Source organism: Glandiceps talaboti, chromosome 17 (assembly GCF_964340395.1).
Source record: "Glandiceps talaboti chromosome 17, keGlaTala1.1, whole genome shotgun sequence".
Classification (NCBI taxonomy): Eukaryota; Metazoa; Hemichordata; class Enteropneusta; family Spengelidae; genus Glandiceps; species Glandiceps talaboti.
Genome location: NC_135565.1, coordinates 17,808,122 through 17,828,470, shown reverse-complemented (window position 1 = coordinate 17,828,470; position 20,349 = coordinate 17,808,122). Strand labels below are relative to the sequence as shown.

The following is a 20,349-nucleotide window of genomic DNA, read 5'->3' as shown; positions in this document are numbered from 1 at the left end:
TGTATTTCCAACTCTACATAGAATCAATGTCTTGACATTAAAAATAAGATATTGACATTTATTTCAACTGGTTTATGACTCCTATTTATATTCTATTCCCATTTTAGGATGACCCTTGTCCATTTCTAGGTTAGTTGTGACTTGACCCATGTCACCCATCCAACCCTGTAAAACACATGCCCTATGGATATGACACTGATGCTTATGGCCAGGTCAAATGTTGCAGCCCTATTAATTCCATATGGTGCAAATGTTCATGAAATGGCGCCCTCTGTGGCCAAATGAGGAAAGATCACAATGCCACTGATGGCAAGAGGACCACACTACACTACCTGGACACAAGTGTGTGTATGTGTATTCAAGTTTATCGGGGGTAGTGGTGGTGGGGGGGGGGGGGGGGGGGTAATAAGTGCCCATAGCATTACCCATCCAAATAATTCCAGACTAACGGGTCAAATTTTCAACTTGTGCACAGTATTGATATTACAATGTATAGAGAAACAACCCAGATCTGAAACAATTTAATAGCAGCTGTTACTTCATTTCATTGGTAAACCAACGAGAGATGTTTTACACTGACAGGAATAAAACTTTTAGTCACTGTTAGCCATGAATAATCATTTCTTGAGGCCATGTGGCCCACAGTAAAGATACCCTAAAAAGGCACAAGATCAACTTGATATTTCTCTCCAATCACAAATAATTGCAGGTGATGTAAAATCATGAAATGACTCCAGAATTCATAATTATGAAAATGCCTTTATTTCCTGGCATGGCGTTCCCCTGTCACTGTGAATGTAATATTTCAGCAAAGGCTATGTGAGTGTATACATTTGACAAAATGGTGGACTGGGGAAATAAATCAAAGTAGATCTGGAATTGCTGACAAATTGTGAGTAACTTCGTGACATTATGGTAAAGATAGGTTTATTTAGTTAGACATGAACCAATACATTAAGTTTACTTACAAGGTATGCGGCTACATCTTGTATAAGTACACTGTTGTCAAAAATGTATCCTCACCAACATAAAGTAGTGCCAAAAAGTGGCAGAGTGTTCATATCTTAAAAGTTTTGATGCTGAAATAAATATATTAGCAGTATACCTAGATTGTATGGTAACATACTAAGTTGTGGTGTTCTGCCTTGTCAGGATTCGAAACTGGCTGATAGCTTGGCATGAATGTCATATCTTAACTGATGACAGTGTACCTTAAATTGAGGTGAAGTCAAACACCACTTACACATCATCGAGATCTACTATCATTACATGTTTATCCAAAATGGCAAAGTTGGTAAAATATTACTTCAGTCATACGACCCCATCTATATTATTCAATAAATCTACTGTGGATAAACAATGCAATATTGACAGAACTTCACTGAGCTGTGTGTGGGTGCCAGTGGTTGGGGTACTTAAGGTATAACTGGTATGGTTATTTTAAGAATATATAGCAAAGACAAGTATGCCAAACAAAACCTGAGCATCATGGGGTTTGTTCTCATTGCATGCATTGTACATGTACTATCCAAAATGGCAAATTTGGTAAAATATGACATGGGTCGTACAACCACATTTACATTTTGAGAAATCTACTGTTTTGGATAAACAATGCAATATTGACAGAACATTATGTGTGGGTGTTAGTGATGGGGGTACATGTATAACCATATTTACACTAATACTTGTGTTAAGTGCACCCTCTAATGATAGCCAAATGTTGTGAGGCAAAATGAGAAAAACTATGATTTCTTGCGAGTCATCAGAGATGGGGTATACAAAATTTTGTGCGTCACTAAAAATTGTGTGCATCAATGGCACATCAACTTTTGACAGAGGGCACACTGCTTGTGGTATTTTTCACTGTATTTTCACATGCAACTGTTGAAAACACAAGTATTCATGTATATTCCTCCACTCCCCTCCACATACTCCTAGTACAGTGGCACTCAAACATAATGGAGTTGCCAATGTTACGTATTGACAAACAAATTTTCAGAGACAATTTTAAGAATTGCGACATTTTTATCAATTTTAGTTTACATTTTCTGAATTTATGATCCAGACTAATACATTACTTCAATTAGGCTTTAGAACACACAAGTTTGAAATGAGTCCAACAGGAAATGTTAAATATATGAAAATTTTCATTAAACTATTCAAAACTTATCAAAAGGTCATAATATTTCTGCCTTATTTTACGTATGGTACTCAAAAAATCCTTTGTGGCAATGTTATATGCTTATTGTTTATTGCATGACAAAGTATGTAGGTTTACAGACAAAGGGTGTTCTGAGCGGAAAGTATGACTTAACATCATGTGACATAAATCTGGCATTTACAAATAAACTGACATTTTAAATTGAAAAATTGGCCTGTTAATAATCTGGCTTTAGTTTTCACAAAGCACATTTTAAAGTATTGGTCCAAGGTACAGGGGACAAAAGGCAGCCAAAAAAATTCATCAATAATACTTTAGTTTAAAAGTGTTATACCCCTCTAAGAGAACTGGAGAGGTTGGCCGATCTGTCCACCTGCATAAGTAGTCGCATAAATGATTCCTTGCTGGTTGACATTTGCATCGCCAATCAAATTGGATGCTGTCAGTGTGTGTGCTGAGAATTGGTCTTCCTCGAGTTCTTCGGGTAAACCATCAGACCTGGCTGTACCAGCCATGGTTTTCTCCCCTTTCATTGACTGTCTGTATTTCTGCAGGTACGTTTTCAGTGGTTCCACGTAATTATCAAAACCAAGCGTGGACATTGCAAAAAGTATGTCTTCGCCGTTTATCGTCTTTCTCTTTTCCTGGTGGCATCTCTCGCTGGCTTCGCTCGTGATGAAGCTAATGAACTCAGAGACACACTCTTGAACACATTCTTTAGCATCTTTGGCAATCTTACCGGATTTAGGTATGGATTTTTTCATTATTCTGTTGACGTTCGCAATGGGTAGGAAACGATCTTGTTCGGATAACGGTGAACTGCGACCCTTCTCTGTGTCATCGCCATCGCCAACACTCGCGACGGTGTCGTCTCCTGTATTACCACCTTCGGGGTTTGCTTGTACGTACAGAGCACCGGGTAAATTATAATCGTTGGCGATACCGTCGTCGCCATGCTCAGCACCTTCAATAACGGCCATATCAATTCCCTCTGTACCCTCTGACAGGCCTTCGGTTCCTTGTGTGTGTTGTATTGTCGCAGGATCTTCCATTGTTGTGCTCTCAGAAGTCGTTTCCATCCGCTGTTGGCAAACAATGAATTAAATTGCACCCGAAGCTGGGAACCACTACGAAATGACACAAACTTAGTTCTGAAATAGACCGGGGTAACTATTGTCCTTGATACAGCTTTTACGGTGACAATTTACTTACCCAGGTCGACTTTATACAGAAGCCATTTTGGCGTGTAGCTTCAAATTTATAGTCTCGTTTGTCTCGTATGTTCTCCCAGCTGTGGTGGCGCACTACGAGATCTTACCGTGACCCCTGTGAAAGTTGACCCACATCTCGATCAATGTACCCCGGGGCCCAGCTCACACTACACATGTACAGGCGCTCGCTCGTGAAGTTGCTAGATCACAGCGGAGAACTACATACAGGGACACCGTACCGCCGTCAGGCCAAACAGGAGCAACAAAGTTGCTCGAAAGAGCGCCTGTGCCCCCAGCTGTCACTGTATCAGCTGTACCGGGGGCCCGGGGCCTGTTGCTTGCAAAGTTTCGATGCACCATCACAATTTTCGGCCATTATGATACCTTGAATTTGGCAAAGTAAAGGAAAAAAGACACGTCGGTATATCAGTAATCCAGAGGGTAGCTCCAACATTATTTTAAACTGTAATTTTTTTTTTGCAATAATTAAGCGCATTTTAGTCATTCCGTCATGATTATGCAAAAATAATTGTTTGATTCCGATAACATAACTTTAGACAACAGGTCAGGTAGGTTTGAATTTTATTTATTTGTATTTTATTTTTGGAGGAATTGCTTCGACCCTAAATACAAGATACTTGTTTGTCACAGTACTTCAGCTGTGATAGTTTAATCAAATATACTAAATGAGATCGAGAAGGTCCGAAGTGAAAATATGTAGGCCTATTCATTGAACTTACAGTCTTCAAAGACCTAGTTAATTTAGTGGAATGTGATTTTAAAAAGAATCACAAAAGATAATTTCGCAAGAAAATTTATATGGAAATAGAAGTAAATTCTCACTATTTAATTTAACCCTTTTGAATGTGAACAAATTGTCACAAGTTAGGATCGGACCACATGGGCAGCGGGCATGTAATTGATTAAGCGATCGATCGATTGATTGATTTATTGATTTACTAGATAAAGACGCCTTGTCCTTTCTTCTCCTCTTATCTAAATTAAAACACCCCTAATCTTATAATTGAGAGATCACCTACATTTACAGTTTGCGTTATCTCTCATCTTCTGGGAGATTATCACACTCAGGACAAACAGTCGATCATGCATAGACTAGTAAGAAAGAGAATTCTCTTCTTAGTTTACATGACAGTGTACGAATTAGTGTTATTGTAAATAAAGCCTTGACTTGAGCAAGTTTACATAAAGGTATTCCTCTACCACGAGAGCAAAACTCCCCATGCGATCACGACTGGATTCTGGGGTAAAACAAAGCAGACCCTTGGAACTCATCATTTTCCTAGCAGTCGATCAGCAGTGTCATAGTATTAACAACTCCATCAGTGAACACTTCTGTTGCACTCGGACAGGTATTTACCATAGGTTATTGTTTTTATAAGGAAAATATCACACGAATCCTGATACTACAAATGTATCAATATAGTGAAGGTAGGGATATGTATTCCACTGAGTCAAAACGTTTTGACTAGAATACATATTCCTACCTTCAGTTTATTTAGCCAGTAGACAAGTAAAGGAAAACAACATTGATCTAAGAAATACTACGTACCCCTATGTCTTGTAGCATATCAGATTTGTTAAATGTACGATGCCTTCTTACTCATCGGGGTTTAATTTGTTCGTTTGTTTTAGTTGGCTTTGTTTAGAGTAAGAAATTATATCATTTTAAAACTCAAAATTTCGAAGCAGTCTGTCACTCTTTGATTTACTACAGGACGATCGTATGAGGTATGTATAAGACGTGAGAGGATGACATTAGTTGAGTTAAAGTGGCCATATGGATGAGAATTTGGTATTTATTTTGGATTTTTATTTGATAAAACAGCTTCACTATGTTTTTCTACTTGAAAAAATAATGTGACAGAACATATACCAAGTTCATGTTCGCTACTCAATAAACTGCAAAACATTAAACAATGTGTAAAATGTTTGTTATTGTACGTACAATAACAAACTTTTTACACTTTGTGCATCTTTTTGCAATGTATTGAGTTATGAACACGGACTTGGTCAATGTTCTTTCACATTATTTTTTCAAGTAGAAAAACATAGTGAAGCTGTTTTATCAAATAAAAATCCAAAATAAATATCAAATTCTCATCCATATGGCCACTTTAACAATTGAACATCTTTATATGACTCGATAAAAAAAACTACCACAAAGCATTTGAAAGGAATCAACAGGAATTCTAGTAAATGTGAAAAAGAATTATTTTAATTCAATTTAAGCCTTTTATGTATCTAAACAAAGCTAATATTCAAATACATATATTACATTCCTGTTTGCACGGAATTTGTTCATGGATTCAGCCGTTGAGGGCGTGCATAAAGAATCCCACTACGTCTAGCCATATATAGATGCTCTATTACCTTACATCATGCTAGGAAAGCATGGTATAGTAAACATATAGACAAAATATAACAGTATTCATTGTTGTATATGGCTACTGGGGAGCCCTGTTTTGATTAACATATATAAGAAAGAAATTTTGCAACCTTTTAAAGGTTTATATTGAACAGTACCGCCAGTGACCGTATAATGTGTGCCCTCATCTCAAGTTTTAGTCTTAATTAGGTCATTGTTACTTGTGTTTTAGTCATCAATATCAGAGTACACGTCATCATTGGCGCCATCTTTACTAACTGCATACAACCAAGGCTCAGACGTAAAGTTGTCAACCATCGCATACTTATCGATCGAAAACACATCCAAACACCCATAGTCAAAAGATCTGCGGTAGATTTTCAGACGCTGATATTGTTCCCATAATTCATTGTCCAAGTCATAATCCGATGTATGGTATCCTATGGAAGAATTTACACTTTTCCATACACTCTCTTTTCCCTCTACAACCGTACTTGGAACGTTTGAGTCGTCTTTTGGCGTACACGTTCTATTGAGATCCGTACGGTTGTTTCCCTTGTCATCGTCCTTGATATTATCAACATCACCACTGCTGCCTTCTTTGTGTTTGCTGAACTTCCTACAGTCAATTGAAATAGAGAAGGCTATTTAACATTAACAGAAAACAGTTCGTAGCTATAGTTATAACAATTCAATAATTGGTATTATCGTTTGTTTCCGTACAAAGAATAAGGAGGTGGTCATTGCGACGAGTACAGGAAGCCATCACGACTGCTCAGGAGAAGGTCACAGCGACATGCTCTCCATAAGCCTTATATTACGCTAATAACATACTGATAAAGTGTAACAAATTCAACATACATACCATCTATAAACTCCATAGATTATCGATACTGTTGAGAACACAGCTAATATTAGGAAGCAGCCTCCGACAACAATACCCACAGTTGGTACGTAATTATCTAGTCCGTCACCTGACAATAATTAAAAGTACATGAGAGCTATCAGCAGTATACAGTATCTCTCTCTCTCTCCTCTCTCTCTCTCTCTCTCTCTCTCTCTCTCTCTCTCTCTCTCTCTCTCTCTCTCTCTCTCTCTCTCTCTCTCTCTCTCTCTCTCTCTCCCTCCCTCCCTCCCTCCCTCCCTCTCCCTCCCTCCCTCCCTCCCTCCCTCCCTCCCTCCCCTCCCTCCCTCCCTCCCTCCCTCCCTCCCTCCCTCCCTCCCTCCCTCTCTCTCTCTCTCTCTCTCTCTCTCTCTCTCTCTCTCTCTCTCTCTCTCTCTCTCTCTCTCTCTCTCTTATTTTAATCACAAACGTCTTGTTATTACAAGTATCGTAGGCAATCATCACAAGCGGCGGTTGTACAGAATGCATTGTAATTATAGAGTGCATGTGAGCATTACTAATAGATACAATACTAGGTGCTATGTCAAAGAATTATCACATGATGCTTGCCTTGCCACTGATACTTACCTACAATATGTCTCACGGTGATGTTTTGATAAGTAGGTGTAATATCTATGGTAATACAAAATAAAGAAGTTCGAAATGTGGTAAAAAGTAAGAAGATTGAACCGCCTTACAATATATACATACACATTTGTATGTAGTACTACATGATCGCTATTCTATGTAACAACTGTACGGTAATAGTCTTATACGCTCAAGTTAAAATGCATTCGCTGTGATTCAATACTATTCAGAGTGTACATTATTACGATGAGTTATTATATCTACTAACAAAATTATTCTTAAAGGCTGGGCTAGTGCAACCTTTTGTAAGAATTAGAACGTCGTTTTATTTTGTAAAAAACCACCGTGTTTTGTCGACCTACTTTAAGAGAGCTTGGAGAAATATTAATGTTAATGTCTGTACTACCACTGTAACACTGTGTAAGTTGGATTTGGATGAGAACTGACCAAATTGGGATAAAAGTACAAAATATCCTTCTAAGGCCTGAAACAAATTGTGTGTTTCCGATTACGCTCAATTTTAGAATAGGTTGGGTACGTAGATTTTTTTCATGTGTGAGTGTCTAGTTCAAGTTATTATGGTTTCATTATATGGCCTAATATATTGGAGGCGACTGCAATACTGCGACCTTGAACTTAAAATGATCATACCATTGATATTGCACAGAGGCTTCCGTGTCCATACTCCATTTGCAGAACACGTGATGGTTGCATTGCCGTTACTATGGTAACCATAACGGCACGTGTATTTCACAATGTTCAAATAAGTGAAATGGTCACCATCTCTGTCAGCATTGACCACGTGACCTGGGTCACCACAATCTATTACTAGTAATATACAAAATACAATGGCTGTCAGTCGGTTGTAACAACAATATATATTTGAAGTTAATCATGCAAACGATGAATAAATATATTGGAAGTAGATAATGAAAGATTTAGGAAGGATGGAGTTGAGTGGATGGACGTTGATGGTTTTATATATATATATATATATATATATATATATATATATATATATATATATATATATATATATATATATATATATATATATATATATAGACAGTATCGATTATTGATACCGCCATAAGTGTCGATATCTTACCGACGCGCCACATCACTTACCTTTACAACTTGGCATGACGTCACTCCAAGTGTTGTTGCCAACACACCATACATGGAAATGTGACGTATTTAGTCTATACCCTATGTCACAGCTGAATGAGTAGTTGGCTGGACAGTCGCTGACTTTAATTATGGTTATGTCACCTAGTTTTTCCGGTTGATTACAGATCGGCGGCATTTCTGTAATGAGTATTAAAGTGTGTGCATTGTATATATATTTTAACGTTCAGAAAATTATTGTGAAAAGGTACAGCTACACGGATCCGGAGTTTTAATAAGTAACTCATAAACTTAGTTTTATTAAATTTGTCACACCACGTACCAACTCAGTTACATTCTAATAAAGTTTTGTAACCTATGTTGTGTACATTTTTTGTAAAATTTCTAACTCCGTCGCCTAATATAATAGTAATTTAGATATTTAGATTACACACGTCGGGCATTGGGTTATTTAAACCATGGGTATGATACCACACGGTCAAACTTCTTCAGATAATAACACCAAAACAAGTCTCGTTTGCACTATTTACCACCTGTTCCTACTGTATATTGTTACCATGGTTACAACATACCTTCCACAAGTAAAATAAACATTCCATTTTCAACACTGTCACTTTCACCGGAATGGAAATCCACAAACACTTCATTTGAACACAACCGCAACATTTCTCCTGGCGCTAATGTCTTCGGATTTTGAATTTGATCGCTATTACTGGTAAATGTTTCAAAAATGTTTATGAAGTCGTCAGTCCCAGAGAATTTTGAATATTCCAATTTTAGTCGTATGCTACTTCCAGGAGGAGCGCTGAGTTTCCATCGGCAATCCACGTCCATCGGGTAGACATCGGGATACCCTGGTGAATAAAGTCGCTTTGCTCCAATGACGTCAACATGACCTCCACATGACCCCATACTGCCTGTGTGGTGGGAAAATGCCGTGTCAGTTTACAAGTTAACGCCCAGAAGAAAAAAATACCTAAACCAGTCGACAAGAATTGTCAAACAAGTTGTTTGCTACGTTTATTACGTACAGCAACTATAAAATAGCAGAGAGGCTGTGTAAAATCAGACGTAAAAGTTAGCGTGGAGATGCCGGGTTTCGAACCCGGGGCCTCATACATGCAAAGCATGCGCTCTACCACTGAGCTACATCCCCCAAGTGACCAAAAGGCGGAAAAATAAATTAGCATAGCATTAGACTTGTCAATTCTTTTTTTGTTGTGGCGATATTTAAACTTTCTATAATGTGCTACATTCTATTTTCAGTTATGGTAAGTTTATAATTAATTCATGCCTGACAGTATTGGACTCATGAATTTTCACGGCATTTTTCAACTATTGTCCTCGATGCCACCGCTTGGGGGCGGTATTTAAGCGGTGGCGTCTGGTTTGTTTTGGCGGTCTAAAACCTCTTGACTAGTACGTTTAAAACTTGAAGCTCTTTGTAATTACTTTTGATTCACCAAGTGCGGCCAAGCTGTTTCTGATTTTGTTTGCTGAAATTTGCTACGCCAACAAAAATAAAGTATGTCGCACCGTTTTTTTTAGCAGGGCTCTCATCAGGTGTTGAGATATACCCCGAATAATGGGAATATATGATACCCTGTTGTGTACGGTGTTATGCCCTTGGGTTAACCCTATCATGGATGTATTAGTGACACTAATACATCCATGGCCCTATTGACAACGTTAGTTTATCACTGTGTCTACCTCCAATACCTATTATGGATTAATAATTTGTATTTATTTATTTATTTATTTATTTATTTATTTATTTATTTATTTATTTATTTATTTATTTATTTATTTATTTATTTATTTATTTATATTATTTATTTATTTATTTATTTATTTATTTATTTATTTATTTGAGATGTCTACAGGATTACCCCATTTACAGACACTCTGAAATTGGAAAGACTAGAATACTTACAATATTTACAAAACTAGTAAAAATAGAAATAAAATAAATTTGATAATGTTTTGTTCTTATATTTGACTAATTTATTATTTATTCGGGAAAGCACGTGTTTGTTTAATCAAAAACTATCGATATCCCACACAGTTGCAATCTTAATTTCGAAAAACAGGTAATCGATCCATACCCGGTTTCGAAGTTTACGACTGTTTACATACGTACGTACAGCAAGCCAGTGCACACAGTGCATTTAACAGTGTGTGAAGGGATAATTCGACTCATCAGAAGGGTTTACCTGTTTTCACTTAAGGGTTGGTGTAATTCGAGCTTCATCGATGAAAAATTAATGAAAAATGGTGAAAATGTAGCGACACATGAGTTTTAAACTTCGAATCTTAACCATTTACGACGAGTATATACGTATTTTTAGTATAATTCCATCATTTTGAACGATCCCTGTATCCCATGTAAACTTAACGAGAGCTGTGAGTTATCTCTCAGACCACTATAGACAAGTGGTCTATAGTTATCTTATTAAGAGGCGATCACTTTCAGAACGAAAAAACAAACAAACGGCGATCTACAAAGGAAAAGTATGTGTATCACAGTAAAGGAAAACTAGATGCAAGATTTTTACCAGATTTTTTTACACCTAAAAGTAGTCTATTACACAGCACTTACTTGCATAGATAGCAATAGCTAAATGCCCACCACAGGCCTGCGTCTCATCTCCATAGCACAACGTGTCACATTGATCACTCGATAGCTGGCCTAATGGTTCGGAATACGAACTGTCGTTGCCACAGTAACAAAGATTGCCTTGTTCAAGTCCTGCATACTCCATCCTGTGCTCACGACAGTACATCACACATTTCCGAATTGTCATTGATGCAGAGTACAGGTGATTTCCAGGCAATATAGGACGGTTTCTATTGTTGCTATGGCAACCAAGATAGTCATCATCTGAAGGGGTATAAATATACAGAAAGTCGCATTTGAATCGTAACTTCTAGCGTGACACATACATACATACATACATACATACATACATACATACATACATACATACATACATACATACATACATACATACATACATACATACATACATACATACATACATACATACATACATACATACATACATACATGAAAACAAACACTAACAAACAACAAATACATACACAAACAAGCAAGCAAGCAAACAATCATTCAACCAACCGATCAATCAATCAATCAATCAATCAATCAATCAATCAATCAATCAATCAAACAATCAAACAATCAAACAATCAAACAATCAATCAATCAATCAATCAATCAATCAATCAATCAATCAATCAATCAATCAAAATGAAATTAAATGAAAAGAACGAAATTCTCCCGGAACAGAACAATGCTGAATAAGAAAATAAAACTCTGTACAAAGTACACTGTAGTTATAATCATTACAACAGGATAATATTAACAGTAATGTCACTAACAATTGCATTTCACCGTTGCTGACGTAGTATATCTGGTCGTTATCACGTAGGAGCAATCCAAGATGGAAGACTCGTTGCCATGGCATCGAAGGTTGACAACTCGTGGTCGGGCGTCTCCTCTCAAGGCGTGAATACTCCAGCTCCATAACATGACCCCTGGCTGACCTATTCATAATGACAAAGAAATTTCTTATCTAGAAGTTGAATATTTCGATAATTCGCAATTTGATATGAAATATGTGTAGACGGCACCGACAGACACGAATGTACGAACAGGCATTCCAGAACGCTATCACGACCCAGTTCACAGATTAAAAAAGACCATAACAACTTAGGAAATTTCATAATAAATCTATGATGTTTTGAAATGCTGAGACCGACGTTCTGGATAAATATTTCAAGTATTCATGGGTCGATCGGTTTTTCACAAGTACAGTATTTGATCATGTTGGTTTGATATTAGTCTGTGTTAATGTGACGTGTGTGTGTGTGTGTGTGTGTGTGTGTGTGTCGTGCTTTGGCTAAGTTGAGTGGTGGCCTTTAATGCATCCGGGTAGCTGTGACAGGGTAACCGCAGGGAACCCAGGGACCGTGCTAATGATAAACAAAAAACAAGCATATAAATAAATAGATATACACAAACTAACAAATATGTATGAGTAAATGAAAACGCCATTTTAAGCACATGGATATCAGATATACATGTACTTCATGTATGGATTAGTTACTCAATGTGTTAATGACATTTTCATTTCCTCATACACATGTGTTTGTTAGTGCATGTTCTTTTTATTTATTTATTTCATTGATTTATTGATTTATCTATTTATCTATTTTTATTTATTTATTACATTGGTTGTTTTTTTGGCGCGGTTCCGGCTCCTTGTGGGCGGTAGCACGACACGTTGTACAACATTTGATGTTACCCAGTATGCATCACGTGAAATAATCAAAGGTTGTTTAGAAATATGATCACTTTCTTTTGATGTAATTGTATGCTTCAATTGTCTGGTAAATATCACATATCGACAATGTAAATCCAATCAAAAGAGGAATGTAGTATTATCTGAAGTTTGCTTCTTATGTGACATCGCGATGTTTTACCAGTGGCGAACGTTGCAATTTTATTTGACACGTCTACAGTTTTTTTTATGTTGCTATGAAAGTAAAGCAAATCAGTTCTGATGTCACAGAAACTACGATTGCAATTGGAAAAAATTATTTAGATTCCGTCAAGCTGAACGTTGTTTCAGTTCAGAATTAAAAAAAAAACATATCCCATGGAGATGCCGGGGTTTGAACCCGGGGCCTCATACATGCAAAGCATGCGCTCTACCGCTGAGCTACATCCCCCCTCGACATACTTAACTAATTTTTTTCAAACTTGTAAAATAAATTACCCAGAAACACACTTTTCCACAAATCCTAACAGGAAATAGAATTATAAAACTGGCTAAATGCATGCCAAATCTAGTAGAGATTCATTATTACTATATTTCAAAGTAATTGCAGAAGTGCTATTTATCATCCTAAATCATGTCAGTCGAAAGCAGTAATCAATACATGTGTACTAAAGACAGAAATAAGTCTGACTGGACTTTTCCTTTAAGTTGATAGCAGCAATCAATACAAGTGTACTAAAGACAGAAATAAGTATGACTGGACTTTTCCTTTAAGTTGATAGCAGTAATCAATACAAGTGAACTAAAGGTAGAAATAAGTCTGATTGGACTTTTCCTTTAAGTTGATAGCAGTAATCAATACAAGTGTACTAAAGGCAGAAATAAGTCTGTCCAGACTTGATAACAGTAATCAATACAAGTGTACTAAAGGTAGAAATAAGTACTAGTGTGACTGGACTAAATTACTAAATTCACACACATCACCTACCAATATGTATTGTACAATCTGAAATGTATTTGCAACTTTGTAATCTTAAAAGATTATGAAAGACACACTTACACGAAACTTTTAACCCGTAGATGCATGGTTTGGAAATCATACTAACATTGCATGACTAGGATGGAAATGTCATGGAAACACAGACAAGGAAACTTTGAGGTGAGAATTACCCGAAACTGCCTCAAGAAGTACCCTAACAATCTATGCTCTATTGAGACCCATCCATCATTGCTATGGTAACAGAAAATAAAGAAAGGTGTATTAGGTATATTTTTCAGGTTATTCTCTAAAATGTAGACTTTTAAACTTCAATAGGATACGAAGAGTGACCCGGAGTACGACTAGCAGATTAGATTCGAGTCAATTCTTACCTAACTCTTTGCAGAACATGTCAGCGTCTACAAAACTCCATCCACTTCTTAGTATGGGTGACCATCCATAATGCTTCAAACGTACTTCAACTAATCCCTCATGTGGAGTCAAACCACCTACTACTCGGACATTGGTAGACAATTCTGAAATTGGTCAAGAAATGAAATCATTCAACTGAGAAGTCCATACATACATACATACATACATACATACATACATACATACATACATACATACATACATACATACATACATACATACATACATGCATGCATGCATACATACATACATACATACATACATACATACATACACACATACATACATACATACATACATACACACATACATGCATGCATACATACATACATACATACATACATACATACATACATACATACATACATACATACATACATACACACACATATACATACATACATGTACATACATACATACATACATACATACATACATACATACATACATACATACATACATACATACATACATACATACATTGTATAACTTACGTTTTCTTGATGAATTAGAGAAAGGGACATTAACCAATATCAAAAACAGTAGCTGTATTTGCCAATACATGATCTCCCCCTTGGAGTAGGCTTTCAAGCTAGCATAAACGGCTCCTGTTCATCTAAACCCTTACTACTTTTACCATTGCAAGCAATAAGGTATGTTTTATACTGAGTGCAACAGTCTTTGTTGAAGATATTTACCAAGTATGTGTTGTGTCTAGTAAACGGGAAATATCGATTTAATTTCGCGATGCAAATTTATACTTCCAGTTCGAAAGTTAGGTGTTGTGAGAACTTTTTATCGTTGACTAAAACATTTAAATTTAAATTTATATACAAACGACATCGAAGAAAAATATACCAAAATAAAATAAAACAAGTTTCCGCACAAACAAAAACCAACGAAGTAAGTGCAATTAAAATAATATCAATTCGAAAACAGATTAAAATGACAGGAGTTGAGTTGGTATAATGTTTTAATGTTTTATTTACACGATAATGGTAATAAAAAGAATTACTGGAGGGGAAGGGGGAGGGGGGAATGAGGGAGTCGAAACAAGAAGGTAAAATGTAACTCAATATTTTCCATAGAAATACAATATTTGCTATGGTAACCATGGTAACACATTGTGTACCATGGTAACACAATGTTTTTGATAATATAATGTTTTTTCCACTGTAACACGGTATTTGCAATGGACACAATATTTGTCATGGCAACACAATTGCTGTCATGGTTACAAAACATTTTCCATTTTTTTTCCATTTTTTCCAAAATCGAGTCATGCTAGTACAATATTTGCAGTCGGTATTACTTGGAATGGTAATACAATACAATACATTACCATGGTGATAAAATGGCTTACCTGTTACATTTTATGATCAATTGAAATACCAAATATTCATTTGACATTTCCATGTGCTTTAAGCTTGTATATTGTTTGGAAATGATTCAAGAAAATGTTGAGAATTGTCTCATATAGCTCTAAATAAAATAATCAATTTCTCTGTAGGGCCTATGTGTTACACAATAACGTGTTCAAGTGTACGGAATGGTGTGGTGAGAAAAAAACAAGAGTTATCGTAATACTTTAATTAATGACGTCACGCGTATTATCATACATACTTAGATGACGTCATGAATGTTATCTTACATACTTATGATGGCGACACTTCAGGGTGGGTGGCTATGTGGACTATTGAGGATAAATTCAAGAGATATACTTTTGTTCGCTTTCAATAGTTCGCCACACACGTAAGTGTTCACGTGACTCTGACAAATTAAACTTAAAATTGATGTCATCTCTTGATGATGATGATGATACACTACAGTACACTGCACTACACAACACAACACAACACTACACTACACTGCACTACACTACGCTACACTGCACTGCACTACACTACACTACACTACACTACACTACTCTACACTACACTACTCTACACTACACTACACTGCACTGCACTACACTACACTACACTACACTACACTACACTACTCTACACTACAGTACACTGCACTGCATTACACTACACTGCACTACACTACAGTACATTGCACTACACAACACAACACAACACTTCAAAACTTATTGAATGCGCAAAATATAGTCTCCATCAACCAAATATTAACGGAATTGACTATTTGTGTAATGTGTAAGATATAAATGACATATCGGCCTTGTGTATACAATTACAAGTAAGAAAGTGCTACTAACTGTACAGTGTACTACTTTTTATTCATAGATAAAACAGTTTAGACCGACAGTGCAGGAAAAAGAAACGAATCGCAGAGCGCCCTCAGCACACACAAACTCCTCTCCTGTACAGATACAGAGAAATGAGACAAATCACGAAAGTAGGGTCTATGGACAAAGTAAAAGATGGAAGTTTGAATGAAATGAGGGATGATAAGCTCAAACACAAACATAGAGATTAAAAATAAACATTTTTTAATTAACTGGCACATTTCAAAGTGTAGCATATTTTCACATGAAAACAAAAGAAGACAGCGAACAACAGTAATTGCACTTGCAGTAGTATCCCCCCCCCCCACCACATTTAAAATTATCGCAATGTTGTGAAAAATTTGAAGTCACAGATATTACAGTATCTCCGAATCGTGATGTAATTATAAACATTGTTGATTGTGGAAGTTAGTGGGCGCCCGACGAGACGAGACTGTGGACCGACGCGTCGATTTTGACGATGATTTGCAATGGGACCATACTACTATAGGATGGGGTTCGCCATGGTTTTTGACGATTGAATAAGCTATCTGTACCTGTGTACAACGAACTTACAAGACTTTATCATTTGTTAATGCGTTATTTGGGAGCAAATTGAATGAAATTACGGGTTTTAAGAGACATTTGTTTTGTGCTAAACTCTTTGTTTGTTCTCAGTATTGTCATGTGAGTTTGTTTAGCTCTGCGTTTTAAAAGTTATCTAAACATTCCTTTTAAAGAATGGTTTCTTCCGCTGTGTTCAGCGTTTCAATGTTTGAAAGACTGTCAGGTAGAAGTCGAGCAAAGCAAAATACAATAATCCGATACGAGTGCAGCATGGCGAATATCAACAGTCGACGGTTTGGTCTTATTCTGTGCTGTTTTCTCCTTATTGGGTTTGGTCACAGCAGTTATGGAGAAAATGTAGGGAATGGCGGATGTCCAGTCGGTTGCAGATGCTACCCGTCTACTTCCTATGTCGACTGCTCGGGACTAAATTTCACGGCGGTCCCACCAGGACTCGGAAGGAACACCACGAAGTTGTGAGTACACTGTTTATGTGTGAGTGTTAAGAGTAACAACCGTGCTAGCATGTTTTAAGGTATTCGTACATGTCTGTCACTAAAATTAATGTGTTGCTTTGTGGAATAACCGCAAGCAAACAGTAAATTTTGATGGAGGTACACTACGGTCGTACATGTGTTTACTACAGATAGCTGCAGTTTTAGTGTGCTAACGAGCCGCCGTTCCACTGTTGATCTTCGCGAAGTTCCAACGAAACTTTTATGTACGACGCTCTTGTCCAACTTACTTAGCTTGATCGGCTTGCTGTTAACTTGAGGGGTGCCAAAAGAAAGTCTCTGAGATCCCACTATCCTGAAAATTGCAACAGTAGCGGAACTCGGTCCAAGTAATGTGCATGTAACGGAGTTTCAAGTCTGCAGTTGTGTGTGAAGCTATTGACACGCAACCGAAATTGACTGTTGTATAGTCACCCATGCTTTTCATGAAGTCGTTCTCCGAACCACGGTCTTTACAACTGAGCTAATTGCCTATTACTCGGCAGATTGTTGTGAAATTCCGGGTCTTTAGAGCTACTATACGGCTATTCTCACCCTACTGTGGTTTCCCCGCTATTTATTATTTTAAACTTAGCGCTCAAAATCCGAACTTGTCGTAAGTGGTATCGTTAGAAACGAGTGTAGTGTATTTCGATTTTCGTATTGATCATTCGGATTTATGGAAGGCCGCTATTTCGCCGTATTTGTTTGAGTAGACTGACCCCTTTGTGATTTTATGTGCTAACCCATGACATACGTTTCTATAGATTTGACTCTTACAAAATTCTTAAAGAAAGCCCTGGTCTAACACGTGTTCTACCGTAAGGCAAAATGAGGATGTGGGGTCCCCTTACTGTGTTGTCAACCCTTACCGTACGTGCCACTGTGTAGGTGTCGATTTCAAATCGTAAAATGTCTGAAGTTAGCAGCGAAAGGGAAAGTTTACTTTGCGAGTTTGTTTATCTTGCCGGTGCTTAAAACATAAAAAAACCGATTCCCTTATTAGTACGGCCCGATGGGTTCTGACAAGACATTGGATTTTACTGGGTGGGAGGGAGGTAGACTCGACTAGACTGGCGATTGAAATGAAGCAACCGAAGTTCTATAAGTGTAGCGATCGTAATTTGATGACAAACCCTCCAATGTAAAGTATACTGTCACCAACGGAGATACAGCTGAAATGACTTGGATATGTCCTGCGAGGAAAAATAGATAAAAATATATCATTGCGTGCGTCGTAAGTGTTTATATTAACGTATCTGTAGACTGCAAGGCAAATGATTTCTCTGTCGGCCGTCGGAGGAAATAGTTACAATATTGTGTAGGAGTGAAATAGCCTACTCTTCGTCAAGCTATGCTAAAGATAAGAAGCTGGAGTACTTCAGATCGTTTTAAATATTCGAGGGTGGGCATAACAGCGTGATTGCAATGACGTGTTAACAGCAACGTGATGATAGTGAAGTTGATAACCCTTGCAACATGATGCCTTCCAGCTAAAGTTTTCAGACGACACATTTCTATACATGAATATTTCTGTATCAATTTTTAGTACAAACATCTTAATGCACTTAACTTGTTAGACAACTGAGTTAATGTGTAATGCCAGTAGTCTTATGATATTTTGATAAATGTAAAGACAACTGTACTACATAAGGCTTGCAAATATATTTAATTCATATTTTTTGTTTCATTTAAAAAACAATATTGCCATCGTAAAATTTCTAATATGCTATATACTTGCAGTCTGCTAAACCCTTGTGTGTCAGTCAAGGCATGTCTGCGAAATTTTACATGTAATGTCTGAACATTTCACAAGCATCTTGAACACATGCTGTCATGGTTTTGGTTTTCAACATGACAGCAGGGATTCAAGGCTGGCTGAGCTTGTAAATGTAACTCATAACCTAGCTACAATAATTGTTGCGATAGTTTTTAATTTTGAGGTACAGTATTTTGCATTTTAGATTTTCAGCTTTTTATAGTCCAGGGGTTAATTTTGAGTGCAAATCATCCCATGGTGATAAAACGGTATATTATAAAAACAAAAATCTAAAAACAAAAAAAATTTGAGAATTGTTAGAGCTATGTGTATTCATAACCAGGACCATATAAATTATCACAGTAAATGTCAGATTTTTGGATAACCTGACAAATTCATGATTTAATATTTACATATATTTTAGCACCTAGCCAATGAATATCAAATTTAATCTAAATTCTCCCATAACTTCGTTTTCCAGTCTTGTATTTTCCATAATCAACCACTCATATAAAAAGTCTATTTTTAATTTTTGTGTTGACTTTTTAAACTCTTTTGGGTGTAATGCAGACTCTTGTACAAATAAAGATAAAACTCTTGGAAAATGTACACGTTTTTAAAAATAAATGTAATTTTTTTTTAAGGATGGAAAGTCTGTATAGCAAGAAGTGACTTGTAAACAGTGATTTTTTACTCCCATCATTGTATCAATAATTAAATTGACACCTGTTTTTACTATTACTTCAGGAGCCTTGTAAAAATCATTTCTTACATATGGTAAAACTTACTGCTTTTTCTTTGCACAAAAAAGCCAAGCAATTAATTAATTTTTTTCTACTCGTATAACCAGGAAGTTTATTAGAGGAGGGAATACATTTGGTAAAGTTGACTATTTAAGAGCCTAGGAATTGAAAATTAACTGAAATAAAAAAGTTCTACAGTATATTAACATCATTTAGTAAATATTGTAACTGTAGAAGATATATTCATACAAAAAAGATTTTTTTTATATATTTAATATTTTTGGATGGTTGTTGTTGTTGTTGTTGTTGTTGTTGTTGTTGTTGTTGTTGTTGTTGTTTTGTTACTGTAGATAAAGCCAGTGTCAGTCCAACTGTAGTTTGGGCAAAAGTAAATGTTTATGTACAGACTTAGTGAGTACATAACTTGGAGATCAGAAGGAAAGATGGTTTTTTTTTTCGAAGATTAGTCAAAACTCGGAACCAG

At 36.5% G+C, this 20,349-nt stretch overlaps 2 protein-coding genes and 2 non-coding genes across 4 annotated transcripts in view; 1 reads left to right on the top strand and 3 right to left on the bottom strand.

The window, feature by feature from the left end:
* Nucleotides 1–512: 512 nt before the first annotated feature.
* On the bottom strand, nt 513–3,448 carry LOC144447996 (nuclear transcription factor Y subunit beta-like). The gene has a single exon (XM_078138137.1). The coding sequence runs from the start codon at nt 3,238–3,240 to the stop codon at nt 2,500–2,502; it is 741 nt and encodes a 246-aa protein (XP_077994263.1). The 5' UTR covers nt 3,241–3,448; the 3' UTR covers nt 513–2,499.
* Nucleotides 3,449–9,441: 5,993 nt separating this feature from the next.
* Trnaa-ugc (transfer RNA alanine (anticodon UGC)) lies at nt 9,442–9,513 on the bottom strand. The gene has a single exon. It is a non-coding gene; the product is annotated as a tRNA-Ala (tRNA).
* A 3,527-nt stretch (nt 9,514–13,040) lies between these two features.
* Trnaa-ugc (transfer RNA alanine (anticodon UGC)) lies at nt 13,041–13,112 on the bottom strand. The gene has a single exon. It is a non-coding gene; the product is annotated as a tRNA-Ala (tRNA).
* A 4,027-nt stretch (nt 13,113–17,139) lies between these two features.
* Nucleotides 17,140–20,349, top strand: part of LOC144448136 (thyrotropin receptor-like) — a 121,469-nt gene continuing 118,259 nt past the window's right edge. The window contains exon 1 of the mRNA XM_078138289.1: nt 17,140–17,345. Within this exon, the coding sequence (XP_077994415.1) occupies nt 17,140–17,345 (206 nt within the window). The remainder of the gene's footprint in view (nt 17,346–20,349) is intronic.

Bases quoted from the DNA above. Each gene is read 5' to 3' on its own strand.
- LOC144447996 (XM_078138137.1), bottom strand. From the start codon at position 3,240: ATGGAAACGACTTCTGAGAGCACAACAATGGAAGATCCTGCGACAATA.